This window comes from Pristiophorus japonicus, chromosome 6, assembly GCF_044704955.1.
Source record: "Pristiophorus japonicus isolate sPriJap1 chromosome 6, sPriJap1.hap1, whole genome shotgun sequence".
Taxonomy (NCBI): Eukaryota; Metazoa; Chordata; class Chondrichthyes; family Pristiophoridae; genus Pristiophorus; species Pristiophorus japonicus.
The window spans coordinates 115,876,601-115,903,351 of record NC_091982.1 but is presented as its reverse complement, the minus strand read 5'-3'; the positions used below and the strand labels follow the sequence as shown (position 1 = coordinate 115,903,351).

At 46.0% G+C, this 26,751-nt stretch overlaps 1 protein-coding gene across 2 annotated transcripts in view; it reads right to left on the bottom strand.

Moving 5' to 3' along the window:
• Positions 1-26,751, bottom strand: part of LOC139265221 (sodium- and chloride-dependent neutral and basic amino acid transporter B(0+)-like) — a 115,115-nt gene that overhangs the window by 54,446 nt on the left and 33,918 nt on the right. For both annotated transcript variants that reach the window (XM_070882146.1, XM_070882147.1), the window contains exons 5-8: positions 24,608-24,746; positions 23,203-23,335; positions 13,691-13,831; positions 9,243-9,471 (exon numbers count right to left, since the gene is read on the bottom strand). In XM_070882146.1, the coding sequence (XP_070738247.1) occupies positions 9,243-9,471; positions 13,691-13,831; positions 23,203-23,335; positions 24,608-24,746 (642 nt within the window). The remainder of the gene's footprint in view (positions 1-9,242; positions 9,472-13,690; positions 13,832-23,202; positions 23,336-24,607; positions 24,747-26,751) is intronic.

The window sequence follows — 26,751 nt, the reverse complement described above, 5'->3', positions numbered from 1 at the left end:
CATTTCTTTGTTCCCCGTTATGACTTCCCCTGATTCTGTCTGCAGGGGACCTATGTTTGTCTTTACTAACCTTTTTCTCTTTACATATCTATAGAAACTTTTGCAGTCCATCTTAATGTTCCCTGCAAGCTTCCTCTCGTACTCTATTTTCCCTGCCCTAATCAAACCCTTTGTCCTCCTCTGCTGAGTTCTAAATTTCTCCCAGTCCCTGGGTTCACTGCTATTTCTGGCCAATTTGTATGCCACTTCCTTGGCTTTAATACTATCCCTGATTTCCCTTGATAGCCACGGTTGAGCCACCTTCCCTATTTTATTTTTACGCCAGACAGAGATGTACAATTGTTGTAGTTCATCCATGCGGTCTCTAAATGTCTGCCATTGCCCAACCACAGTCAACCTCTTAAGTATCATTCGCCAATCTATCCTAGCCAATTCACGCCTCATACCTTCAAAGTTACCCTTCTTTAAGTTCTGGACCATGGTCTCTGAATTAACTGTTTCATTCTCCATCCTAATGTAGAATTCCACCATATTATGGTCACTCTTTCGCAAGGGGCCTCACACAACGAGATTGCTAATTAATCCTCTTTCATTACACAACGCCCAGTCTAAGATGGCCTCCCCCCTAGTTGGTTCCTCGACATATTGGTCTAGAAAACCATCCCTTATGCACTCCAGGAAATCCTCCTCCACCGTATTGCTTCCAGTTTGGTTAGCCCAATCCATATGGATATTAAAGTCACCCATGATAACTGCTGCACCTTTATTGCATGCACCCCTAATTTCCTGTTTGATGCCTTCCCCAACATACTACTACTGTTTGGAGGTCTGTACACAACTCCCACTAACGTTTTTTGCCCTTTGGTGTTCTGCAGCTCTACCCATATAGATTCCACATCATCCAAGCTAATGTCCTTCCTAACTATTGCATTAATCTCCTCTTTAACCAGTAATGTTACCCCACCTCCTTTTCCTTTTATTCTATCCTTCCTGAATGTTGAATACCCCTGGATGTTGAGTTCCCAGCCCTGATCATCCTGGAGCCACGTCTCTGTAATCCCAATCACATCATATCTGTTAACATCTATTTGCACAGTTAGTTCATCCACCTTATTAAGGATACTCCTTGCATTAAGACACAAAGCCTTCAGGCTTGTTTTTTTAACACCCTTTGTCCTTTTAGAATTAGTGTGGCCCTTTTTGTTTCTTGCCTTTGTTTACTCGGCCGTCCACTATTGCTTTTTACCTTTCTACCATCTGTTTCTGACTCCATATTACTTCCCCTATCTCGCTGCATAGGTTCCCATCCCCCTGCCATATTAGTCCTCTGTTCTACATTTCTTACATTTATCTTTCATCTCTCAGACACACTATTTTTATTTCCTCATACGGGCAACATCCCAGTGAACCTGTGTTGCACCCTCTCGAAATTCTCACCATCCTTCCTACAGTCTGGAGCCCAATACTGCACACAGGACTCAAAGTCAGTGCTGTCCAACACATGGCTAATTGAATATCCAGATTTAGCTAATTGGATTTCTAATTAGTAAATTTAAAAAGATCCTTGTTGGGCAAGTGATCTCAATGCTCATATTCACATGGTGTATGCATGTATAGTTAACTTTTTTGTGTGTTTGTTGGTAAAATACTGAGATAAAAAGCAGTGTGTTAGATGTTAAGTACATTTCCCTTTATTGGTTGACTGTACGCAAGGCATTTCCGACTGAAATCAGCCGCTTTCCTTAAAGGGACCATGGCCAACGTTTTTTTGACACTTATGCTGTCAGTGTTCTACAGCATTGAGTTGCTGCAAACACTGTCAGAGATGCACAAAGGTGCACGGCTGCACCCAGGCTCTCTCATCATTCCCTCCAGGTAATTATTGAGGGAGTCACAGCACACAGGGAAGTTCTCTTCCCTTCCAATGGGCAGAAGAAACCTCCCCAGGAGACCAATGCAGCTTGGTTGCCCATTGCACAGGAGGACACAAGCAGGGATATTATCTGGAGGACCAGGCTACAGTGGCGCAAATCTTTCAATGATCTTAGTAGATCACAAAATGTTACTGCAAAGCCGCATTCAACCTCATCCTGCTGTGCCACTCATCACATCCCCATCACTCTGCCATTCCTATCCTACTCCTGCACATCTTTACTCACATCAACTTACCTTGCACCTCCACCTATCTCTCTCTCTCTATCTACATTATCACTTCCCCATCTCACTAGTCATCCCTCACACTCACCCTCATCCTTGTCCAATTATACCAACTAACAAACACACAAGGGTAAGCATGTAGAGTTTCTGCTGATGTGTTGTCAAACATTGAAATCTTTATTTTGAACACTTTGAGTTAGAAATTATCCTCTGCCCAAAACAACACATTCCCACTCTGTTCCGATGGTTTTTACCACAACTGTGGTTCGGATCACCTCTTGAGCGACATTCGGCTCTTTGTTGGTTTTTTTTGTCTGTCTCCGGAAGTCGCTCTTAATGGGGGCAGTGACAACACCGGAGGGGCGGAAGTTGGGGGCGGTGCGGAGTGACCGCCACGATGACGTCATCACGGTACCACGTCACCATGGCTCTCCTCTTCACTTAAAGGGGAGAGCCTCTGCGATTTTAAAATTTTGGTCCATTGGGCCATCGGGGAGGGTTTCTGCCGGGCCAGTGGCTTGGCACCCAAGAGGGGTACCAGGCTGCCTGTTAGTGGCCCGGCAAACCCTGCGGCATAATTGTCGGAAGACATGGCAGTTGGCCGACAAAAAAAAACACGGTGGCTGCGACAGTGCATCTTCCCCTTTAAGGGAAGCCACACCACCATTGCAGAAGGCAGCCTCACTGGACCACTGGGAAAAAATAGATTTTGGCACCGCCGGGCTAGCCGAATATTTTTGGAGGAGAATATCACCATCGGTGGGGGGGGGGAGGCGGGGGAGGTAGATCGGCGGTGTGCATGGTGATGATGCGTCTACCATGGATCGGCAACAGCTGAGCGGTAGGGGGGGCTCAAGGCACCGCCAGGAAAACACTGGACGGCAATTGGGCTAGCAGCGGCCATTCCACAAAAAGTTGGCAGCTACACCACTCCGCAGCATGGCCGCCGATTTGTGGTGGTAACAGATCTTAAGGAGAGGGGCAATTTCGGCCCCTTTGTGTTCTTGGACAGATTTGTGTGCACCTTTGGAAGTGGCTCAGTGAGTTGTAGTGAATGGCCAGACATAAGGGTACCACCCACAATGGTTATGAATGTGAAAGAAATGGTTTGGGCATTCCAGGAATGCTTTATGGTGTGGGTGTGGGTTGATGCCAACCTGGCACATCATGTGGCAGCCAGCGTGCACAGCATCAAGTGAAGTAAATGTGGCCATGGTGAGGCCATCCCTGACATCCTGGGCAGCAATGTGGTCAGGTGCTGATGCCCTCTGTCCTGTGCAGCATCAGGTAGTTGCGGAGAAGGTTGGTGTTGTTGTTGGTGATGCTGGTGTGTTTAGTGATGTTGGTATTCGGGCTGATTGTGGTGGGATTCTGAGGACCAAGGTGAGATTTTTTTCAAGGGCACTGATGCTGCTGGAATAAATGACAGGTTGAGATGACAGAAGCGATCTGTCAATGGTGAGAGAGAGTGCTTCAAGGAGGTAACAGTGGATAGAAAGTTTACTGCAAACACTTCCAACTGCATAAAGCTGAAAAGTATATTCCAAATCTTGAAGGCTTCAGCTTCTGACCTTGGAAAGTGAGCAGCTGTGAAATGGTAGCTTTTATATGACTTCTGCAGCTGTCAACTAGCCAAAGCAATGGAGAGTCACTGAGAACTCGACACACTTATCTGGCGTGAATCCCGAGGGATGGCAAACTCTTTGAAAACTTGGTTAAATGGTAAGTGCCTGGGTAAAATCCTTTTAAATATCTTTAAATTACCTCTTAAGCATCTTAATTGACTGGCCCGCCGCTTGGTGTCGAGTCAGCGATCCGCACGCAGACCCGACAGTTGAGAAACTGACATGGAGGCAGGTTCAGAGTGAACTTCTGCCCCGCTGTCAATCAGGGCCATTTTGACAGTGGGAATGCCCCCAAACCCACACTCGCAGGGCTGGGAAGATTCTGGCCCACTACTCCAGCTGAGGACTAATCAAGGTTTCATGTAGGCTGTATCCTTGGTTTTTACATTCTATACCTTGACATAAAACCTAGCATTCCATTATTTTTTTCCACAGCTTTATCAACCAGAGGTGCTGCCTCTAGTGTTGTGAATCTGTACTGCCAAGTATCTCCTATCAATATCCCTTCGCAGTTTCCTTTCATCCGCCAAAGAATTAACAATCTCCCCTATTTTAGTATCATAAGAACATAATAAATAGGAGCAGGAGTACGCCATGGCTGATCCGATCATGGACTCAGGTCCACTTCCCTGCCCACTCCCCATAATCCCTTATCTCCTTATCGTTTAAGAAACTGTCTTAAATTTATTCAATGTCCCAGATTCCACAGCTCTCTGAGGCATCGAATTCCACAGATTTACAACCCTCTGAGAGAAGAAATTTCTCCTCATCTCAGTTTTAAATGAGTGGCCACTTATTCTAAGATTATGCCCCCTAGTTCTAGTCACCCCCATTAGTGGAAACATCCTCTCTGCATCCACCTTGTCAAGCCCCCTCATAATCGTAGACATTTCGATAAGATCATGTCTCATTCTTCTAAATTCCAATGAGTAGAGGCCCAACCTACTCAACCTTTCCTCATAAGTCAATCCTCTCATCTCTGGAATCAACCTTGTGAATCTTCTCTGAACTGTCTCCAAAACAAGTCTATCCTTTCGTAAATATGGAAACCAAAACTTTATGCAGTATTCCAGGTGTGGCCTCACCAATACCCTGTATAGCTGTAGCAAGACTTCACTGCTTTTATACTCGATCCCCTTTGCAATAAAGGCCAAGATTCCATTGGCCTTCCTGATCACTTGCTGTACCTGCATACTATCCCATTGTGTTTCATGCACAAGTACCCCCAGGTCCCGCTGTACTGCAGCACTTTGCAATCTTTCTCCGTTTAAATAATAACTTGCTCTTTGATTTTTTTCTGCCAAAGTGCATGACCTCACACTTTCCAACATTATTCTCCATCTGCCAAATTTTTGATCACTCACTTAGCTTATCTATGTCCTCACACACAATCACCACTCCTGACCACTCATCGATATGATCATGGCTGATCTTTGACCTCAACTTTGCTTTCCTGCCCTATCTGCACATCCCTTGATTCCTCTGGTGACCAAAAATCTATCAATTGATCTCAGCCATGAATATACTCAATGACTGAGCATCCACCGAATGTTAGGGTAGAGAATTCCAAAGATTCACCACCCTCTAAGTGAATAAATTCCTCCTTATCTCAGTCTTAAAAGACTAGCCCCTTATCCTGAGATTGTGCTCCATGTTCTAGATTCTTCAGCTGTGCGTAAGTGGGGGGGGGGGGGGGCGGTGTGGGGGGGGGGGAGGGGGGAGGGGAGGGGAGTTAAATACATTTTTAATAAATCATCTACAAGTTCCGACACAACTCCCTCGTGGCCTGCATCAAAATCATTGACATACACAGTGCACAGAAGTGGCACAAGAACTGAAACCCGAGTGACACCACTTCCCATCTCCAACCAATCTGTAAAATTGCCTTTAACCCCCACTCTGTTTTCTCCTCATGAATCAATTTTAACCTAGTTTGCTATCCTCTCTCTCGTTCCATACCGCTGAATCTTCTGCAGTAATCTCCCATGTGGCACCTTGTCAAAGGCTTTCCTGAACCGTCAACACTGCAACCGCTGCATTTCCCCCATTACCATGTCTGTTACTTCTTCAAAGAATTCTATGAGGATTTTCAAACACAATTGCCCCTTTTGAAATATTTGGTGGCTACTTTGAACTATTTCTCTTGATATAATGCTAATTTCAACCCTTACATAAAGACTTGGGGGGAGGGGTGGGGGAAATTGCCCTCCGTCCCGTTTCAGGTGGATAATTTGAATTATTTGAATTATTACCATCTGGCAAGGGTTGGAGGGAGGAGCCGTGAAATTCAGCTCTTTAACTCAGACACTACCTCCCAGCGCCTACATGAAACCTTAAAGGAAAGGAATGCTGCGAGGCCGAGTGAGGCCTCCATGCTGCCCACTGGGCCACTAGGGAGGGGTTCGGTCAAGCCAGTAGCCCGGCACCCAAGAGCGGGTGCCAGACAGCCTGTTGGCGGCTCGGCCAAACCAACGGCCGCCATAATCGGCTGACTGCAGAGTTGCCCGACAATTAGAAGGAAATGGCAGATGTGGTGTTGCACCGTCCGGTTTAAAGGTGACCACACCGCCCAGCCACTGGCAGCTTCCCGTCTCGCCAAACTGTTAGTGGCACCGACCGGCGGCGGCTGCGGTCTCACCAGGCAATTTCCCCCGTGTGGCAGAAAAGGGGTCGCTGCTGGGCGGAAGGGGTCGCCGCGCAGCCGGTAAGGGATCCGCGTACTGGGTGGGGCGGAAATACGGGGTGTGGCGGATTGCCGTTTCTGCCGCCCCTGGACTGGGGGGGGGGCAATTGCACATGGGTCAGCCCAGCCACCTGCTCCCAGTCGGAAAGGCCCCACCTCCTCGTTACCATCTGTCAGAGGCACTAACAGGTCATAAAAAAGAGGCATTTGGGCCCCAGAGTGCTCGCGGGACAGTCAGAGGTCCATTCCCCTTGAAGGTTGAGAGCCAGAGCTGATCACTCTGGGCCCAGGTCGTACTAATTGCTTGCCATTTAATGTAATCTGTAGGACAGTTGTGCAAGACCCATACTGTAATGAATCAAAGTATATGAAAGCTTGTTGTTTAAAACTACTCGGGCCTGAATCATGCAGTGGTTATTGCTGCAGGACTAACAACTATGAAAGTAAACTAGCACAAAATATAAAAACAGATAGCAAGAGTTTCTATAGGTACATAAAAAGGAAAAGAGTGGCTAAAGTAAATGTTGGTCCCTTAGAGGAAGACTGGGGAATTAGTGATGGGGAACATGGAGATGCCAGAAACGCTGAACAAATATTTTGTATCAGTCTTTACAGTAGAGGACACTAATAATATTCTAACAGTGGATAGTCAAGGGACTATAGCAGGGGAGGAACTTAACAGAACCACAATCACTAAGGAGGTGGTACTTAGTAAGATAATGGGACTAAAGGCAGATAAATCCCCTGGACCTGATGGCTTGCATCCTAGGGCCTTAAGAGAAGTAGCGGCAGGGATTGTGGATACATTGGTTGTAATTTACCAAAATTCCCTGGATTCTGGGGAGGTCCCAGCAGATTGGAAAACTGCAAATGTAACGCCCCTATTTAAAAAAGGAGGCAGACAAAAAGCAGGAAACTATGGACCAGTTAGCCTAACATCTGTGGTTGGGAAAATGTTGGAGTCCATTATTAAAGAAGCAGTAGCAGGACATTTGGAAAAGCAAAATTCGGTCAGGGAGAGTCAGCATGGATTTATGAAGGGGAAGTCATGTTTGACAAATTTGATGGTGTTCTTTGAGGATGTAACGAACAGGGAGGATAAAGGGGAACCAGTGGATGTGGTGTATTTGGACTTCCAGAAGGCATTTGACAAGGTGCCACATAAAAGGTTACTGCACAAGATAAAAGTTCATGGGGTTGGGGGTAATAATATTAGCATGGATAGAGGATTGGCTAACTAACAGAGAACAGACAGTCGGGATAAATGGTTCATTCATTGGCAGAAACTCTGAACAAATATTTTATATCAGTCTTTATGGTGGAGAACACTAACAATATTCCAACAGTGGATAGTCAAGGGGCTATAGCCGGGGAGGAACTTAACACCGGTAATTAGTGGGGTGCCGCAGGGATCAGTGCTGGGACCCCAATTATTTACAATCTATATTAATGACTTGGAAGAAGGTCTGAGTGTAACATAGCCAAGTTTGCTGATGATATAAAGATGGGAGGAAAAGCAATGTGTGAGGAGGACACAAAAAATCTGCAAAAGGACATAGACAGGCTAAGTGAATGGGCAAAAATTTGGCAGATGGAGTATAATGTTGGAAAGTGTGAGGTCATGCACTTTGGCAGAAAAAAATCAAAGAGTAAGTTATTATTTAAATGGAGAAAGATTGCAAAGTGCCGCAGTACAGCGGGACCTGGGGGTGCTTGTGCATGAAACACAAAATGATAATATGCAGGTACAGCAAGTGATCAGGAAGGCCAATGGTATCTTGGCCTCTATTGCAAAGGGGATCGAGTATAAAAGCAGGGAAGTCTTGCTACAGCTATACAAGGTTTTGGTGAGGCCACACCTGGAATACTGTGTGCAGTTTTGGTTTCCATATTTACGAAAAGATATTCTTGCTTTGGAGGCAGTTCAGAGAAGGTTCACTAGGTTGATTCCGGGGATGAGGGGGTTGACTTATGAGGAAAGGTTGAGTAGGTTGGGCCTCTACTCATTGGAATTCAGAAGAATGAGAGGTGATCTTATGGAAACGTATAAGATTATGAGGTGGCTTGACAAGGTGGATGCAGAGAGGATGTTCCCACTGATGGGGGAGACTAGAACTAGAAGGCATGATCTTAGAATAAGGGGCCGCCCATTTAAAACAGAGATGAGGAGAAATTTCTTCTCTGAGTGTTGTAAATCTGTGGAATTTGCTGCCCCAGAGAGTTGTGAAAGCTGGGACATTGAATAAATTTAAGACAGAAATAGACTGTTTCTTAAACGATAAGTAGTTATGGGGAGCGGGCGGGGAAGTGGAGCTGAGTCCATGATCAGATAAGCCATGATCTTATTGAATGGTGGAGCAGGCTTGAAGGGCCATATGGCCTACTCCTGTTCCTATTTCTTATGTTCTTGTGTAACCCTTTGTTGTGAACGTAACCATGGGAGTCCCACTAACAGGGCCTCTGCCATTTCCTCCCTCAACTCCTTCCGGATCATAGGTTATATCCTGTCAGGCCTGAAGCTTTGTCTTCACTGAGCTTAACTAACTTATCTAAGATTTTACATTTATCCATCACAAGGTCGCTCATTTCACTCTCAACCACTTCAGGATCCATCTCCTCTATTTAGTGAAGATATTCCAGCACATTATGCAGCTATTTTCAGTTCAAAACTATTTGGTCCGGATTTTGCCAATGGAATGGAAAGGTGGAGATTGTCAACCCGGTTCCACAGTTTGAAACATTTTAACAGAAGACAGTAAGTTTGACTCTGTAGGTACCTGACTGTGCAACCTCTGAAACTGGCTTGTCTTGTACATGTGCCATGTGTCCAAGGATGGAGAAGATGGCAAATCCAGCAAACACACTCGTAGCACAATTAACAACACAGACAATGATGGTATCTGTGTAACAGTTGTTGTGGAATTTGTTGTAGGATGACAGTGTTGTTAAGGTGCCTGAACCCACCGAGAGGGAAAAGAAAATTTGTATTGCAGCATCTTTCCAGACCTGGTGAATAGAAGGTAGAATTAGTCAGCACCAGGAGATTTTACACAAACTCAGTCAACAGATAAAACAATATTAACCATAAGGAACAAGGGCTGGGCTAGTCCCACAGCTCAATGGTGAACTGACTGAATGAGCTCCCTCTGATCAATAATGTCTCCCTTAAATAGTCAGGCCATCGTTCTGCCTCCCTGTCTATCACTTGCTGCCAAATTCCCTCCAGGAGCTTTGATGCTTTCCACCATCAGCCATGTTTTCTAGTGAGTGACGATCCTTTACTTGCAGCATGTTCACTCTCACCCAGTGGGCTCCATTCTTTTGTTGAAAGCAGCAACAAGGAAAGATTTTAACTACAAAATAAAGCCCCAAATTGAAAGGACAACAAAGTCTGACTAAATTAACAATCAGGGGCTGCAAATCTGTTTGGATAGTGCCCTCTCGAAGGTTGGAACAAGGGCATTAAAGGGTTTGCAGCCACGAGCGGCGGCATTTGTGCCGCTCGACAAATTCAGTGTGCCTGTACCGGTGGCGCTGAGGAGTATCGCCCGGTGAACAACGCCCCCCATAGCAACGCGGATAAAACATTTGTTTTGCACTGCACCCATTGTGCCCCGTAGTGACATCACCAGAGAAAGCTGGCGTGCAGAGCTGTCTTGGGGCACTAAGGGAAGGAATGATTGCACGAGGCAAGTGTGATTGAAATTTTTTTTTTTCCTTTCGCGATTTAACTTTATTTGGGGTGAGTAATGCATAGGGAATGTTATTTGCTGTATTCTCTTCCGATTTTTTCTTGCTGGCTGGCCTATCATAGGGCGCTATGAAGCCGGCTCTTTAGCACGGGATCTTCAGTTGCTCACCCAGCCTAGCATCTGAAGAGTAGTGTGGAACCTTTCCCTTTGCGATCCACTCCACTCTCTGGGCGCAACCACTGAATTTTTTGGCTGCCGTCGCAAACTAATTCATGCGCTAAATTTACCGCCCGCACGCCTGCCCACAAAAAGCAGCACAAATCCAATCCAGCCAATTACCGTCCCATCAGTCTGCTCTAAATCATCAGCAAAGTGATGGAAAGTGTCGTCAACAGTGCTATCAAGTTTGGGTTCCGCCAAGACCACTCGGCTCCAGACCTCATTACAGCCTTGGTCCAAACATGGTTCAAAATAGAGCTCAGTTCCAGAGGTCAGAGTGACTGCCCTTGACATCAAGGCAGCATATGACCAAATGCGGCATCAAGGAACCCTAGTAAAATTTAAATCAATGGGAATGAGGAGGAAAACTCTCCACTGGCTGAAGCCATACCTAACACAAAGGAAGATAGTTGTGGTGGTTGGAGGTCAATCATCACAGACCCAGGACATCACTGCACGAGTGCCTCAGGGCAGTGTCCTAGGCCCAACCATCTTCAGCTGCTTCATCAATGATCTTCCCTACATCATAAGGTCAGAAGTGGGGATGTTCACTGATGACTGCACAGTGATCAGTGCTATTCGCAACTCCTCAGATAATGGAGCAGTCCATGCATGTATGCAGCAAGACCTGGACAACATTCAGGCTTGGGCTGATAAGTGGCAAGCAACATTCATGCCGCACAAGTGCCAGGTAATGACTCTCTCAACAAACGAGAGTCTAACCACCCTTGATATTCAATGGCATTACCTTCATCGAATCCTCCACCATCAACATCCTGAGGGTCACCATTGACCAGAAATTACCACCTAGATGGACCAGCCACATAAATACTGTGTCAACAAGAGCAGGTGAGAGGATGGGTATTCTGTGGTGACGCCCCAAAGTCTTTCCACCATTTACAAGGCACAAGTCAGGAGTGTGATGGAATACGCTCCACTTGCCTGGATGAGTGCATCTCCAACAACATTCAAGAAGCTCGACACCATCCAGGACCAAGCAGCCCACTAGATTGGTACCCCATCCACCACATTAAACATTCACTCCCTTCATCACCCATGTACCGTAGCTGCAGTGTGTACCATCTACACGATGCATTGCAGCAACTCGCCAAGGTTTCTTCGGCAGCACCTCCCAAACCTGCGACCGCTACCACGTGGATGGACAAGGGAGAAGGTGCATGGGAACACCACCACCTCCATGTTCCCTTCCAAGTCACACACCATCCAGACTTGGAAATATATCGCCATTCCTTCATCGTCACTGGTTCACAATCCTGGAACTCCCTCACTAACAGCACTGTGGGAGTACCTTCACCACAAGGACTGCAGCGGTTTAAGAAGGCGGTTCACCGCCATCTTCTCAGGGGTAATTAGGGATGTGCAATAAATGCTGGCCTTGCCAGCGATGCCCATATCCCATGAACGAATAATTAAAAAAAAATATTTGCGTCTTAAAAACCTTCAACCGAATTTCTAACCCCGTATCAATAAAAAAACTTGTCATAACTCTGATTGTCCAGTTAAATGTTAGTACAGTAAAATAAAATGACCCAAACTCATGGATTGCTACGATACTTTATTGATGAATCTGTTACAAGATACTAAATTACAGTCACTACCAAGAATGAAATATGGCCGTGATTCCATCCCATCCTGTCCAATTTCATCGCATCCAATTACATTCCATCTCGCGCTGTTCCATTCTATATCTTTAATTCCCATCTCATTATATCCCATCCCCTCCCATTCCATCCCTTCCCAATATGCTAACATCAAGATGTCAAAAGTCAGAAACTAAGCTCATTAGAATTTATCACACGGTCTCGATGAAAACTTTATCTGGTTGTTGAAATTAAGTTTCCCACATTTGAACAAAAGCAACACACAGCTCTTAAAATGAGTATCTTAAGACATGCAAGAAAAGGGTGAAACATGAAACAGTTTGACTGAAAATTACACCTGGATTATCCTGGGGCTGAAATTCAGGGTCCCGGTAAGGCCCGTTACCGCGGATTTGTGGCAGCCATGTGGCGGAATCGAGTGGCCACCACATTATAGTCAACTGGCCACCACGACCCATATTGAGTGCGGGAGGTTTTGGGGCGATGTCCTCTTCCGCCCCAAACTGCCGACTTCTGCTGCGGTGTGGGTCCTGCGGCCGTGATGACATCATTAGATTGCGCACCACTGCTGTGCGGCCACACCGCCCATATTCACGATAAAAAACCCAGCCTTTTTCCTGACAGTGCCCCCGCCACTTTTTGGGCTGGTGCACTTTGTGGGGCTGCTGTACAGCGCCAGAGGAGGAGAACGGAGAGTTTGTGCGATATCGGGAATTTGTGGTCCAAACTTTTTTGGATTTCTCTGCAGAGTTTTGGTAAACCTGCAGCGGACTTTACAGAACTTTTTGTGAGTGTAGAACACTTTTTGACTCTCTGTGGCCTGTGGGCCTCATTCTCTGCTACACACGGGCCTGCTTGTGAGGGTCGAGCCTTCAAACAGAATGGGCTCAGTGTAGGCAGGGCAACGCCTTGTGCACCTTGTGAGAGGCAGGGCGGCATGCTGGAGAAAGCGACGCTGTCAGCAACTTGTGCAGTGGCAGCTGGCAAGGGAGGCAGCAGCCATGGCTGCCCAACAGAGAGGAGAGCCTGCAGAAGGCCACAGATCTCCATGTAGAGAGAGTGGCCAGGAGTGAGATGGCATGAGGAGGAGGGTCAGGTACGCTGACCCCCCACACCTCATACTGGGCCAGGAGCCTTGCCAGCAGCAGCCTGCAGAGGTTCCAAACCATTAGCAGGAACAGGGAGAAGGGGATCAGCCAGGTGCCATTGGAGGGGCCCAGCACAGACCTGGGGGATGGTTAAGGCATTTGTAAAGACCTCACAAGTGTGTCTCCCCACATCTGGGTAAAGGACTCGCCTCCTTCCCTCCACACCCTGATCAGGGTGTCCAGCTCGGTATCCGAAAATCGGCTTACCCTACTTGGTCCAGCAGCACCAGCCATCCTTCAACACGACTCCTCCCCTCCTCAGGGCCTAGCTGCAAAACCAGGCCAGGGTGCAGCTGGCTTGTTAGCTGCACATGATCAGATGGCTGAATTTCCCCAGGGTTACTCTGCTCCAATCAACCCACCCACAGTGCTACAAACTCCCGATTCCCGCCAGTCATTACCGCCAGAAAAATTTTTTTTTTTCTAAATCGCTGAAAATTGATAGACAGGCCGACGGAAAAATAGCGGCGGTAATCACGCAAAAAAGATGGCGGGTGCGCCAGGTTTGTGGCGGCCCTGAATTTCAGCCCCCGGATGTGTTTACCTCAGCATCAGCCAGTTTTGAGAAGTCCGACTGGCTTCCAATGTAGAATTCAATTCCTTTATAGGCTCCCTCCAGGGTAACTCCTCGGATCAAAAGTATGGTAAGAACCAGATAAGGGAATGTCGCAGTTAAATAAACCACCTGAGCATGGAGAGAAGCTTGTTAGATCTTCCTGTATTGCTGGTACAACATCTACAGTATTGAATCCAATTGAATAGAAAACTTATAGGTTCACTATACTTCCATGTCATTTGCAAATTTTGAAATTGTACCCTATACATCAAGTCCAAGTCGTAAATATATATATATCAAGAAAAGCAGTGTTCCTAGTACCAAATCCTGGGAAACACCACTGTATATCTTCCTCCAGTCTAAAAAACAACCGTTCACCACTACTCTCCCTTTCCTGTCACTTAGCCAATTTCATATCCATGCTGCCACTGTCCCTTTCATTCCATGGGCTTCAACTTTGCTGGCAAGCCTATTATGTAGCACTTTATCAAACACCTTTTGGAAATCCATGTACACCACATCAACTGCATTGCCCTCATCAACCCTCTCTGTCACCTCATCAGGGAACTCAAAAAATATGTTTAGGATAACCTCCTGGCTTTGTACTCTATACTTCTATTTATAAATCTCACAATTCCTTATGCTTTATTAACCTGTCCTGCCACCTTCAAATCTTTGTGCATAAACACCCCCAGGTATTTTTTCTTGCACTACCGTTAAAATTGTACCAATTAGTAAGCATGGTCTCTCCTCATCCTTCCTACCAAACTGTATCACCGCACATTTTTCTGTTTTGAATTTCATCTGCCATGTGTCTGCCCATTCCACCAACCTGTCTATGTCTTATTGAAGTCTATCACTATCCTCCTCACTGTTCACTACACTTCCAGGTTTCGTGTCAGCTGCAAATTTTGAAATTGTGCCCTGTATCCCCATGTCCAAGTCATTAATATACATCAAGTACAGCAGTGGTCCTAGTACTGAACCTTGCAGAACTCCACAGTACACTTCTCTCCAGTACGATAAACAATCAGCCATTCAACACAACTGTTTTCTAGCCTGTAGCCAATTTTTTATCCATGCTGCTATTGCCCCCTTTATCCCATGGGCTTCAATTTTGCTAACAAGCATGGGGCTAGAACCTCCACTTTTTTTGCATGCTTAACGCTCACTTTACCGCTGAAATGACGTATAACGCCTATATATCGCCCATTTTGGCACAAAATGGAAACTGACGGGCATTTTTAGGAAACTTAATGCCAAAAGTTACTTTCCCCATGTGCTTAACGACGGGAAAAAATATTACCGCCCGCCCATTTTTTGGGGGCGGAATCATCAGAATCAACGCCCATAATATCGCCCAGCGTTACTTTCCGCGCAAAATTAACGCCGAGATTCAATAATTAAGCCTGTCCACTATTTTTTGTTGTAAAGAGCACATTTGGCAAAACTAACGCCCAGGAGATCGGCCACTGGCACTTTCATCACCTCGCACACATATCGCCCACAGTATCGCTCGCCCAAAAAAACACCCAGAAAAAGTGGAACTGTTCTGAACAAACGCCAGCAGTGTGGCTGGCATTTTTAACATCGCACTTTTACGTGAGGAGCTGATATCTGAACAATTTGCCTGAAAGAGCGTTGATGTGAGTGACAATGCTGACACACTACTGTGTGTGTGCAGCTCAGACATCAATGGTGCCCATCACCTTGGTGCCATGTAAAAATTTATGTTGATCGATATTAAGTTGTATTTGACCCTTTCATGTTAAGCAATCATCAGTGTGTAATGGTGCAGCTATCTGAGACAATGCGCAACAAGGTTATGTTCAATAAAAAAATGTTTACACCAACATTGGTCGAAAATCCTAAGTATCACAGGCAATAACACCCAACCCCCGCCCACACCTCACTTTTTCTACCATTGATATCAATCAAATGTTCAACATGTCCAGCAACACAGAATACAAAGGCAAAGCAGGAGGGTGATCCCCAGCCCCCATACATTACAACAAATTGTATACATCTAGATGGAGATATAACAGCCATCACCCACAGACATGCACCTCACTTTCCTCCCCCCCTCTCCTTCTCCCCACCTCTACCCCTTCCCCTCCTCGTTCCACAGTGCCTGGCCGAGGAGCTCCTCAGGTGGTGCCTCATTGGGGGGGGATGAAGGCAGATGCGGTCGTTGCACGGGTACAGGAGCGGGAGGGTGCCGAGGGGCCAACATTCTCTGATGCAGAAGCAGGATCTTGGTCCTTGCTCTCATCTATTATTTGCAGTGGTGGTGCGGGGCCTAGGGGTGGAATGCCGTGCTCGGAGACCACTGGGAGGCCTGTGGCTATCGCATCCAGGGCCCCCGCCATCCGTGGAATGTACACAATCATGGTGGCCAGCTGTTGGGATATGCCCCCCAATGCTTCGATGTGCTGGTCACCAATGTCTACCATCCTCCTGGACAACTATACCATCTCTCTGCTGTCATGTGGTGCTCGTGGAACAGACCTGCCACATCCATGAGACCCCCACGGGGTCAGCGCCATCCTGAGGACAAATGGGGTGCCCTGTGGCGAGGTGCTTGGGGTCGATACCAGCAGAGTGGAGGAGGGAATGACCGGAGGACCACTAGATGGCCTTGGGGTGGAATGGCTCCTAGAGTGTGGTGATGCAGGTTCCTCGAAGTCCGCACTCTCGTCCGTGGAGAACAGACCCAGCGGATTGACGGGCGAGAATCGGAGCTCCTCAGCAGCAGATGTTGGATTGTCCGGAGAGTCGAGCCCCGCGCCCCCACCTTCTGGTCATTGTGGCCTTGCCTTGGGATGCGCTGCTGGATGAGCTGCAAAACACAAATGAGGTTATTAGAGGAGAAGGGGGTGCTAGGGTGACAAAGTGAGTCCAGCGCTACACTCAGCATATGCACAACAAAAGCACCACTGCTCTCAAAATCATCGCAGACATCACATTTCATGACCATCAACACATTTACATTCCAATGATTTTTATTTGGCCATCATTATTTCTATGGCAAATTTAAAAATCATCTATCATATATTAATGTTTGGATATGAGTGGGTGTGTCACCTATTGACTTTGCATCACGCAATGGTGTAAGCTTTACTCACGTGGCATCACTTCAGGATCTGCAGATGCATCTGTGGCTGTCCAGGGCTGCTTCCCCATGAGTGCGAGCACCCGCTCCTCCATCTCAGTGATGTCGCTGGGGCCTGGTGGCCCCCCACCCGTTCACTTCTGATGGACTTCATCATCGATAGCTTCTTCTGTAAAAGGTGACAGGACGACATGGCATGAGATCATTGTGTGATATCATTGCTAGGTACTGTCACAGAGACCGATACGACACATAACCGACAGATGTAATCATGATTATTATGAAAATTATCATTCTTTACCTAAAGACATATACCGTGACCACAGGCTTTGAGTAAAACATTCCCGGTAAAAGTAAAAGACCTCACATCTGCTGATGGTTACTCATGACTGTTACAAATCAAATTATATAAATACATAGAAACATGTAAATCAATGTAATACTTACTCTTGCGGATCCCACAAGGTCGTTCCATCGTTTGCAGCATTGGCTGCCCTCATGCACGGCATTGATTGCTGACGAGACCACCTCTGCTATCTCGGTCCATATCCTCTGCTATGCTTTTGGGGTGGGCTTCCCATGCCCTCCCTGTGTCAACTCACCCCAGTGTGAGGCATTTGCCTCGTCCGAGAACCTCCTGGCTCTTTTGCGCCCTCGAATGTGCTCCTCTCCCACCTCACTGCTCTCTCCATTGTCAGTCTCCACAGTGTGCTGTGATGCCTCTTCCTCTCTCTTCATTATAGGCCAAATTCAGGCAAATATGTGGCTGGTAACAGCTAATTTTTGTTTGCCTACTTGCTGTGAAACTCTAAAGTCTCCCTCCTTCCTCCCAAAGCAGCCACACCACACCCAGACACGCCTTCAGTCCCTCTGAGCTCCCTCTCTCTCTGTCTCCTCTTCTGCGCATGTCATGATGACTCTTGACCTCCTGAATTGCGGGAATTGAGCGTTGCCATGCCATTGCTCAGGATGGTCATACTTTACGGTAGTAGGTCAAAAAAATTGAACAATATCGCCTATTTTATATCACTTGCGGTAACGCCCATTTTCAAAAATGCTGACTAGGTGCTTTGAGAATGGGTGAGAAGCCGACGATCTGAAAACCCTTTTTTAATGCCCACGCCGGAAATATCGCCCATTTTTGGGCGATAACCACAAAAGTGGAGGTTCTAGGCCCTAATGTGGTACTTTACCAAGTGCCTTTTGGAAGTCCGTATACACATCAACTGCACTCTTTCCTTTACCTCATCAAAACACTCAAGTTAGTCAAACATGAATTGCCCTTAACAAATCTGTGCTAGTTCTCCTTTATTAGTCTGTGCTTGTCCAACCCTCAGCAACCTATATTCTATCCTATCTTGACCAGGTGAAGTAACACATTTATACAGGAGATTAGAACAGAGTGCAATGAATATATTTAACTCCTCACATTTATACCCCAGGATACTTTCCCATTCTGAGTGAAATGAGATTTGTCTGGACAAATAAAACCATGGGCTCAATTTTGCCTAAGCCCATTTTCTGGCGTATTGCCAAAGTTACGCCCCTTTTTTCTTGGCCATAAATGCACCAGAACTATTTTGCCAAAGTTTCCCCGATGTATAATTCAAATTTGACGCCGCGCAGCGTGTCCAGTCGCCTCGGGGGGTAGAGCCTGCTGTCTGCGCCGAAAAAACGATGCCGCACCTTTATGCATGTGCTTCAAAAAAAGTGAGGTTTTTGACGTTATTTCAATGGATGAGCATGCACAGTACAGCTCCGGGTTGGCAATCGGCCATTTTTAAAGAGCCAGTTGTGTGTGTGAGAAAGAGTGCTGTGTGAGAGCATTAGAAAAATCGGAACTGCAGCAATACAAGATACAACGCGGTGCAAGGACCAAGAATTTCTTACAGGATGAAGTGGAGGCACTAGTTACTGTGATTGAGGGCAGATGACACGAGTTGGACACCAGCAGAGGTCACATAAAAGTTCCACCCAAAGAAATGAAGAAACGTTGGAACCAAGTTGCAGAAGAAATGTGCGCAGTGGTGACCACCCTGAGGTCTGGAGGCCAGTGTAAAAAGAAATGGCAGGACCTTGGTCAAGTAGTTAGTGTAAATAATATTTTCATTTATTCAATGGAATTGCAATTGTAAATGTGACCATCTGTATATGTCCCACCCAGCAGAAAGACATCCTCTCTAAAAAGTTGCATTTTCATCTTTGCAGAGGAAGGTGGCACATAATAAAAGGGAAAGAACTTGAACAGGAGGACGCCCGGCAAATCTGCATCCACTGACACCTTTGGAAGAGAGGGTCACTGCTTTGATGGGTCCTGCCTGGAGAAAAGCAACCACCACTGCACAAGCTGGGCCCACACTCGAGTGAGAGGGTAAATTCCTGCAAATTCCAGAGTCAGGCTTTGCTAAATGTTTAGTACTGCATGGGCTAGCCACATTTTGGTTATTGGGGATGTCTCTGTCAGCTACGCTTCAGTTGATGCAATGTGCTACCATTCATCGTGGTCCTTCAAATGAGCCTACTGCCTGCACTGTGTGAGCCTACTCATGCCACGCATCCTGCCCCCTCCTCTGCTGCTAACCATTTGTCTGTTCTGTTATATTTTGCAGAACTTGAGGCCAACCCTGACGATGCAGAAGACGATTCAGACGAGGACGAGCCTGAAGAGGAGAACATCTTCCAATCACATCCTACAGACCAAGAGCATGGGGGTGAGGGGGAGGGGGGAGGGGGAGGGGATGGAGATGGATGAAGACCCCACTGTTTTACTGACTTTGGAGGAGGTGCAGGTGCCACCCATTGAGGTGCCAGCCCCTTCCATGACTAGTGGTTTGAGTGTCGGTGGGACATTCCATGGTTTCCTACCGTCCGAGGCTGCGGGTCCCAGTGGGGTGCAGTGAGCCACACCCAGGATGAAGAGGGGAAGGAGAGCTCTACAGCGCTCTCCTGATGTGCAGGATCTAACAGATGTGGTTCAGGTGATAGCAATGAGTGTGGAGAGCATTGACCTTACACGATCATTCCCGGACACCATCAATGGGGTGGGTAATGAGGTAGCGGGACTGTCGGGACAAGTAAGAGCAATCTCATGAGAAATGGGAATGATGTCCGGGACCATGAGTGAGGGAATATCTTAGTCAACTGAAACCATGTCAGTGACCATGAGGGAGGGAATGTCACAGGTAGTACAAACACTCTTAGTGAACATGAGGGAGGGAATGTTGCAGATCGTTGAGACAGTTTTGATCAACATGAGGGAGGGAATGTTGCAGGTCATTGAGATACTGTCAAGGCACATGAGGGACGACATGTTGGAGTTAGCTGCTGCAATAAGGGAACACGCCCAGACCCTGCACCCATTGACAGAATCAACTGCCACTCCCACTCCAATCCCCACACCAGCCTCTGAAGAGCCCCAAGCCAGGCCCCTCCACATTGCCGCCTGGGCCCTCCACATTGCCGCTCTCCCCCCGACCCCCCCCCCCCCCCACCCACCTCAACAGGTGCGCACTACCCGAGATCTTAGAAAGAATAAGCTTCATTCATACCAACCCTGAAAGACTGCACCACCACCTGCGGGCAGAGGTGGTGGAGTCACCAAGAACAAGTACGGGAAGCAGTCTTAGAATAAGGTGGAGGAGACATGGGTAAGCCTTTCTTTGCTACTGCTGCTGCTGTTGTTGTTGTTAGTGTTGTAACTGTTGTTCTCATCTCAAATGAAAAGATTTTAATAAGTTATGTAAATTTACAAGTTTAAAAGTTAGTAAGTGATCTTAAAGTTTTTAAGTGATCTTAGAGTTTGTAAGTGATCTTAAAGTTTGTAAGTGATCATAACTGAAAACTTTAAAGTTTGTTACAAGAATAATTTTATTAAAGTTCAGTAAAAAGAAGTGTTTGTTAAACTTTTGAATAAAATATATTTTACATTAAATCTGAATCATTACTTTATTTGTTCCATTATTATCACAACTTTTGAAGTAAACATGAATCATTTCTATCATTTATTTCATTAACACAACACAACATATGGAACAGGTTCAAACAGTAAACATGGTCCACGTGGAATAGTTGTCACTGAGCCTTCAGGCAGCAAAGTGTTTACGGATGAGCTGCTGGCGCAAGGCTCAAGCAATTGTTAAAAAGGCATGATGGCCCGCCCTCCTCCACCGTCGTGCTCCGGGTTCAGGTAGTTGCATGGCTTCCTCGCCCTTGTCCTCATCCTCCTACCCGTCATCTGCATCTTCCTCCTCATCATCAGCCACTCTCACTTCAGGTGGGTCTTCGCTACCAGCTGCTGTTGCCTCATGATGGCTAAGTTAAGCAGCATGCAGCATACAACAGTGAACTGACCGACCATCTCAGGGGAGTATTGCAAGTCGCCTCCGGAATGGTCCAAGCATCAGAAACACTGTTTCAAGATGCCAATGGTCCTCGCTTTGATGCTGCGTGTGCGACATGTTGTATTCCCGGTCAGTTTCCGTCCAGGTTATGCGTAGGGGCATCATGAGCCAGGTGGCGAGGCTGTACCCTTTGTCTCCCAGTAGCCAGCTCTGCCCTTCTGACTGCTGCTGAAACATGACAGATATAACACTCTCACGTAGGATGAACGCATCATGGGTGCTCCCAGGGTATCTTGCATCTTGAAGTGAGAGGGTATCTGACATAATGCGATGCATGTGGTCAAATACGAACTGCACATTAATGTAGTGGAAGCCTTTTCTGTTCCTGTACATCTTGGAATCCTCCAAAGGTGCTCGCAAGACGATGTAGGTACAATCAATGCAGCCCTGTACCTTTGGGAAGCCAGAAATCCTGGAGAAGCCCACAGCCCTGTCACGCATTGCTTGGGTGGTCATGGGGAACTTTATATAGTTATTCCTCCATGCATATACTGCAGCTGTCACCTGCCAAATGCAGGCATGAGTTGCATGTTGAGAGATGGTGCACACATCCCCAGTTGTAGCTTGAAACGATCCGGAGACATAGAATGAAAGTGCAGCTGTAACCTTCATTTCAACCTTCAGTCCTCTTGACGCTTCTAGGTTTGCAGGTCTGCATTCACCAACTCACAGATCTCAGTTACAACTTATTTGCAGAAACGCAACCTTCTAACACAGTCTGCATCACTCAGGTGCAGGTGCGAACACCTGTCCCGATATTCCCGAGGTGGGTAAGGCCTCCTGCCCAGCACTCTATGGGCTCTGATGTTCCTGATGCGATGACGTCGAATCAATTGTCTTTTATGTAGCACTATGATGCAGAAGGCTCATACAAGGTATGGCATTGTCAGTATTTCCCCATAGTTAAATTTTACCTTTGCAAAAAGCACAAAATGGCAGGAAGGCAGGCAGGACAGGTTCTTTGTTCTCTTTCCCCAAGATCTGTCTGGATGGACAACACCCAGGTCTTGTGACTTCTCGACCCTCTCACCCCCTCCTCCAAACTCATTGCAGTCTTGTGCCAAGTGCAGCAGCCTTCCAATTCTCCACCTCCCCGCACCCCCCCCCCCACCCACCCCAACCCCTGGGCTTGTTTTCCAGCCGAGCCCGTGTGTCTGGGCGCGGGGCCAATTCTGACGGCCGATGCTATGACCCCCCTCGAGCCCTGCTTGAAGATGTCCAGTGGTGGCGTGTAAGTAAAAAAAAAAGAAAACTTCAGCAATCCAAGAAACTTCCATGTACCCCGTTGAAAGGTAAAAAAAAAAGTTGAACTTTATTAAGGATATTTCAAATGTTAGAGACTCCCTCCAAAAACTTTGATGAAAAACAATGACGTCTTTCAGCGCCGATTTTTCAATGTGGGCTGCTTTCTGTTAACTCACCGGAAGATTTTTCAGGAGTGGCCAGATACGCCGACCTAGGATAAAAAGTATTTGGGAAACTGCGAAAAATGCTAAAAACTTAACCTAGAAAAATCGAAACTAAAGCAGTTATGCCAGTGCAGATTCCAGGAGGAAACTTTGAATTAAATAATTGCTCCAGAAAAAATGGCGCGCGCCAAAATAACGGCGCAAATGACCCGGGAAAATTGAGCCCCATGACCCTAATCTGCTCACTCACTTAGCCAGCCCTGCCCAGCCTTCCAGAGTAATTGGAAATTCACCCAAAGTCCTGTATCAGCGAGTGAAACCCTTAGAATGAGGGGCACATTTCAGGGGTTTGGGGAATTACTGCTGTTCTTTCACTCAGGAGAAAGATCTTCAGATATCACTCAAGCCTGCAGTGCTCATAAATTATAGATCTCACACTCCCCAAAGAGTCACTGTTAACATCACCTGAGAGATAAACCAGCCCCCTTCACAAATGATTTAGAAATTCTAGTTTTATTGTTGCAGAAATCTGTGCTTTGCCACCAGAGTTTTAACTCTATTCATCACCAATCGTTTTACCTTTCCTGATGATTTGATTCCTTTAGATAGCGCTGTCCCAACTATCAGCCAGGCCAGAAGCAGACAGAGGGCTAAATGCCAGACTATCTCCCCAGTCTCATCTATTGAACTTGTACGGCGTAAAGCCCCTTTACTAAATAAAATAACAACAGAAAACATCTTGTATAAGGGTACTGTTCATTACACACAGTCACTATTAGATACAATGCACAGGAGTATTTAGTCAAATATACATGGATTTGAAAGCTATTGAAATTAAAAAGAACCAGTTTGGTGTTTAGAAGTTATAGAACTACACAGAACCTACAATACAGTTACAGGTCATTCAGCCCAACTGGTCTATGCCAGTATTTATTTTCACACAAGCCTACCACACTCTAATGACCTCTTCCTACAATGCCACCGTCAATAGCACCAATGCAATCTGCTGCCTTCATATGTTGCAGTGAGTTCCACATTCCCACCACACTGCAGAAAGAAATTCCTTTAAAATTATTTATTTGATCTTTCAGTGACTACCTTATTTATGGTCTCTTGTTCTAGACTGGCTGACAAGTGGAAGCAATTTCTCCACATCCACCCTATCAAACATCTTCATAATTTGAAAGATCTCTGTCGGTTCTCCTCGTCTTCTCTCTCCCAGAGAAAAGAGCCGCAGCCTAATCAATCTTTCCGGATTGTTGCATCCTCTTCACTCTGGTAACAGCCTTGTAAAACTTTTCTGCATTTTCTCCAGTGCTTCAATAAAAATGGAGATTCAATTTAATATCCTTTTGTTTCTGCCCCCTATTTCTATTGAATTTTAAATATAAAGCTTTGTTTAAACAGTGAGTGCAGATGAGATTCCCTGGAGAGTTGATCTGAAGGAGTTCCTGTCAGTGCTTCATTGACTGACTTACAAAGCACTGTTAAAACTACCTGGGTTAGTCACTGTATCTCCCAATGAATTCAGCTCCTTCATATTTTTAAACATGGGACCTGCTCCCAGACAGTTTCCCCAATTCAGTTACCAGGTCTGTGGGTTAAACACAATACTGTATTCAATTAAAAACATAGAGAAAGGGATATCAGTCACAGATAATTTGAACCATTTAATGTTTAGAAGTTTTAGTGGTGAATTTCTTTCTTGAAGAACAAGAAAAGAAAAAATGCTTAATAAAGATTTCTCTGTATAAATATTGTTAAAGTAAACCTGCAGTGTTAAACCAGGATGCTATTAACTAATGAAAGGGCCCCTGTTGTGATGTTAGTTTGTAACAGACGTATGCTGTAAATAAACCTCTATCTAAATCAAACAGCTTTTCACTCATTAAACAGGACATTCACCCAACTGACCATCCCAAGAGGAAGCTACTGGTACAGCTGTGCAGGTTATAGGTGCAGCGATCTGTAGCAATTTACTTACTCCCAGTATTGCTCACTTGGACCCTGGTGAGGAACGTAGATTTCTGATCCATTCGTGCACGTTTCATTGTTTGCCTGCAGCCATGTTGTGTTAACTATTTCAAAATATCCATCATCCAGAGTGAGATTGCAGAGTGGATCTGGAAAATGTGGAATGTGTTTTAGAAATACATTTCATTGGGAATTAAAAACAATACCCTGTATATAGTTCTTGGGATGTGGTCATCATTCGTATTTATTGCCAATTTTATCTGAGTAGTTTGCTCAGCATCTTCAGATGGCAGTTAAGAGTCAACCAGTTTGGTGTGGGATTGGCGTCTCATAGACCAGGCCGGGTAAGGACATCAGTGAACTGGGTTTTTCCCGATAATCCAACAGCTTCATGGTCGCTTTTACTGATACCAGCTTTTTATTTCCTGTTTTTTTTTTAAATTCTCTTTCTGCAATGCTGTGATTTCTGGTTATATAATCAGGGCCACTGTTTCACTCTGACTGAATTAGTTCAATCCATTTTATTACATGGGTGAGGCTGTGGATGGGTCAGAACACAGAGGTACAGTCTGCACACTCCACTCACAGCACAGTCCAGCCCTGGTGCTCACTCTGCTTGTAATGGGAGATTTTATTTGACAGATTCTGTAATGCTTGTAACCACAATACTAGATTAAGGCATTCAAGTATAAACAGTTCCTTCAATAAGTTGTGGTTATCACAGAAGGCCTCAGGATATGAAAGGACACACTTCAGGGCTTCAACTTGTTTCAATCAAAGCTCAGTTCTGATTCACTTTCACTCATTCCTAATCAAACCTGTACAGAGAGAGATAGGGATACGTGACTCATTGGTATCACACGACCACTAGTAACACGTGACCCTATATCCATCGTCGACATACTGTAAGGACTATTTACCAATTTTCTTCTTTGTTAGTTAAGTATCTTTTCTTCGCCCTCAGTGGTTAACTCTGTTTCCATTCGAAATACGGTAATTTATTTCTTTCAATATTCACCAATTACAAAATAGTACCTCAATTTCAATCACATTCTAACACATTCTATCCAACCATATTCCAGCAAGAAAATTCTCCAAGTTGCAGTTACCATGACAGTTACCTGCACAGCTTCCTCTATTACTCTAAATATAACACTTCAGATATCAAACACAGAACAGGTCACAAAAGAATCAATTTACTCAAAAACTTTGCTACACACATTTTTCACCTCCACAGACAGAAGGAGACAGCACAGTAGGCCTATGTACATCTCAGATGACAGATGCAATGTTTGCACACCACTCCCACCCTGCTGTGTACCCCAGAACAACAAATGTTGACCCTCCACCGAATCTGCTACTGACCGAGCAGGATCCACTCATCAAGCTGCTCACCAGGAAGGATCCAACAATTGAGCAGGGATCAACTCAATGAGCCCCTCACAGAGTCACTCCTGTAGAAGGATCCACTCACCTAGAAGAATCTAATCGCCGAGCCATAAACCGAGAAGGATCAAATCTGGAGTGCACAGCAGGGCGGGAGTGGTGTGCGAGCATTGCATCTGTCATCTGAGATATACATAGGCCTGCTGTGAGCTACTCAAGGCACAGGATCCACACACCGTGTTGTGCACCAAGCAGGATTCATTCAGCAAGCCAGTCACCAAACAGGATCCACTCAATCAGAATCCACTCAATGAATAGGATCCATTCACCGAGCAGGATTTTCAAAATATATATATATTTGTTCATTCACAGGATGTGGGTGTTGCTGGCAAGGCCACATAGTACACATGCCAGATATGAGACTCCCTGAGCAAATGCTTTATGTGGAGCTCCTTCATGGTAAACGAGCCAAAGGAGGACAGCAGAAACGTTATAAGGACACCCTCAAAGCCTCGCTGGTAAACCACTGACACTTGGGAGACCCTGGCCACAGACCGCCCGAGGTGGAGAAAATCCATCCGGGAGGGCATTGAGCTCTTCACAAAGAGCATGAAGAGGCCAAGCGCAGGCAGCGAAAGGAGCGCACGGCAAACCAGCCCCCCCGACCCCTTCCCTCAACGAATGTCTGTCCCACCTGTAACAGGGTCTGTGGCTCTCATATCGGACTGTTCAGCCATCGAAGAACTCACTTTGGGAGTGGAAGCAAGT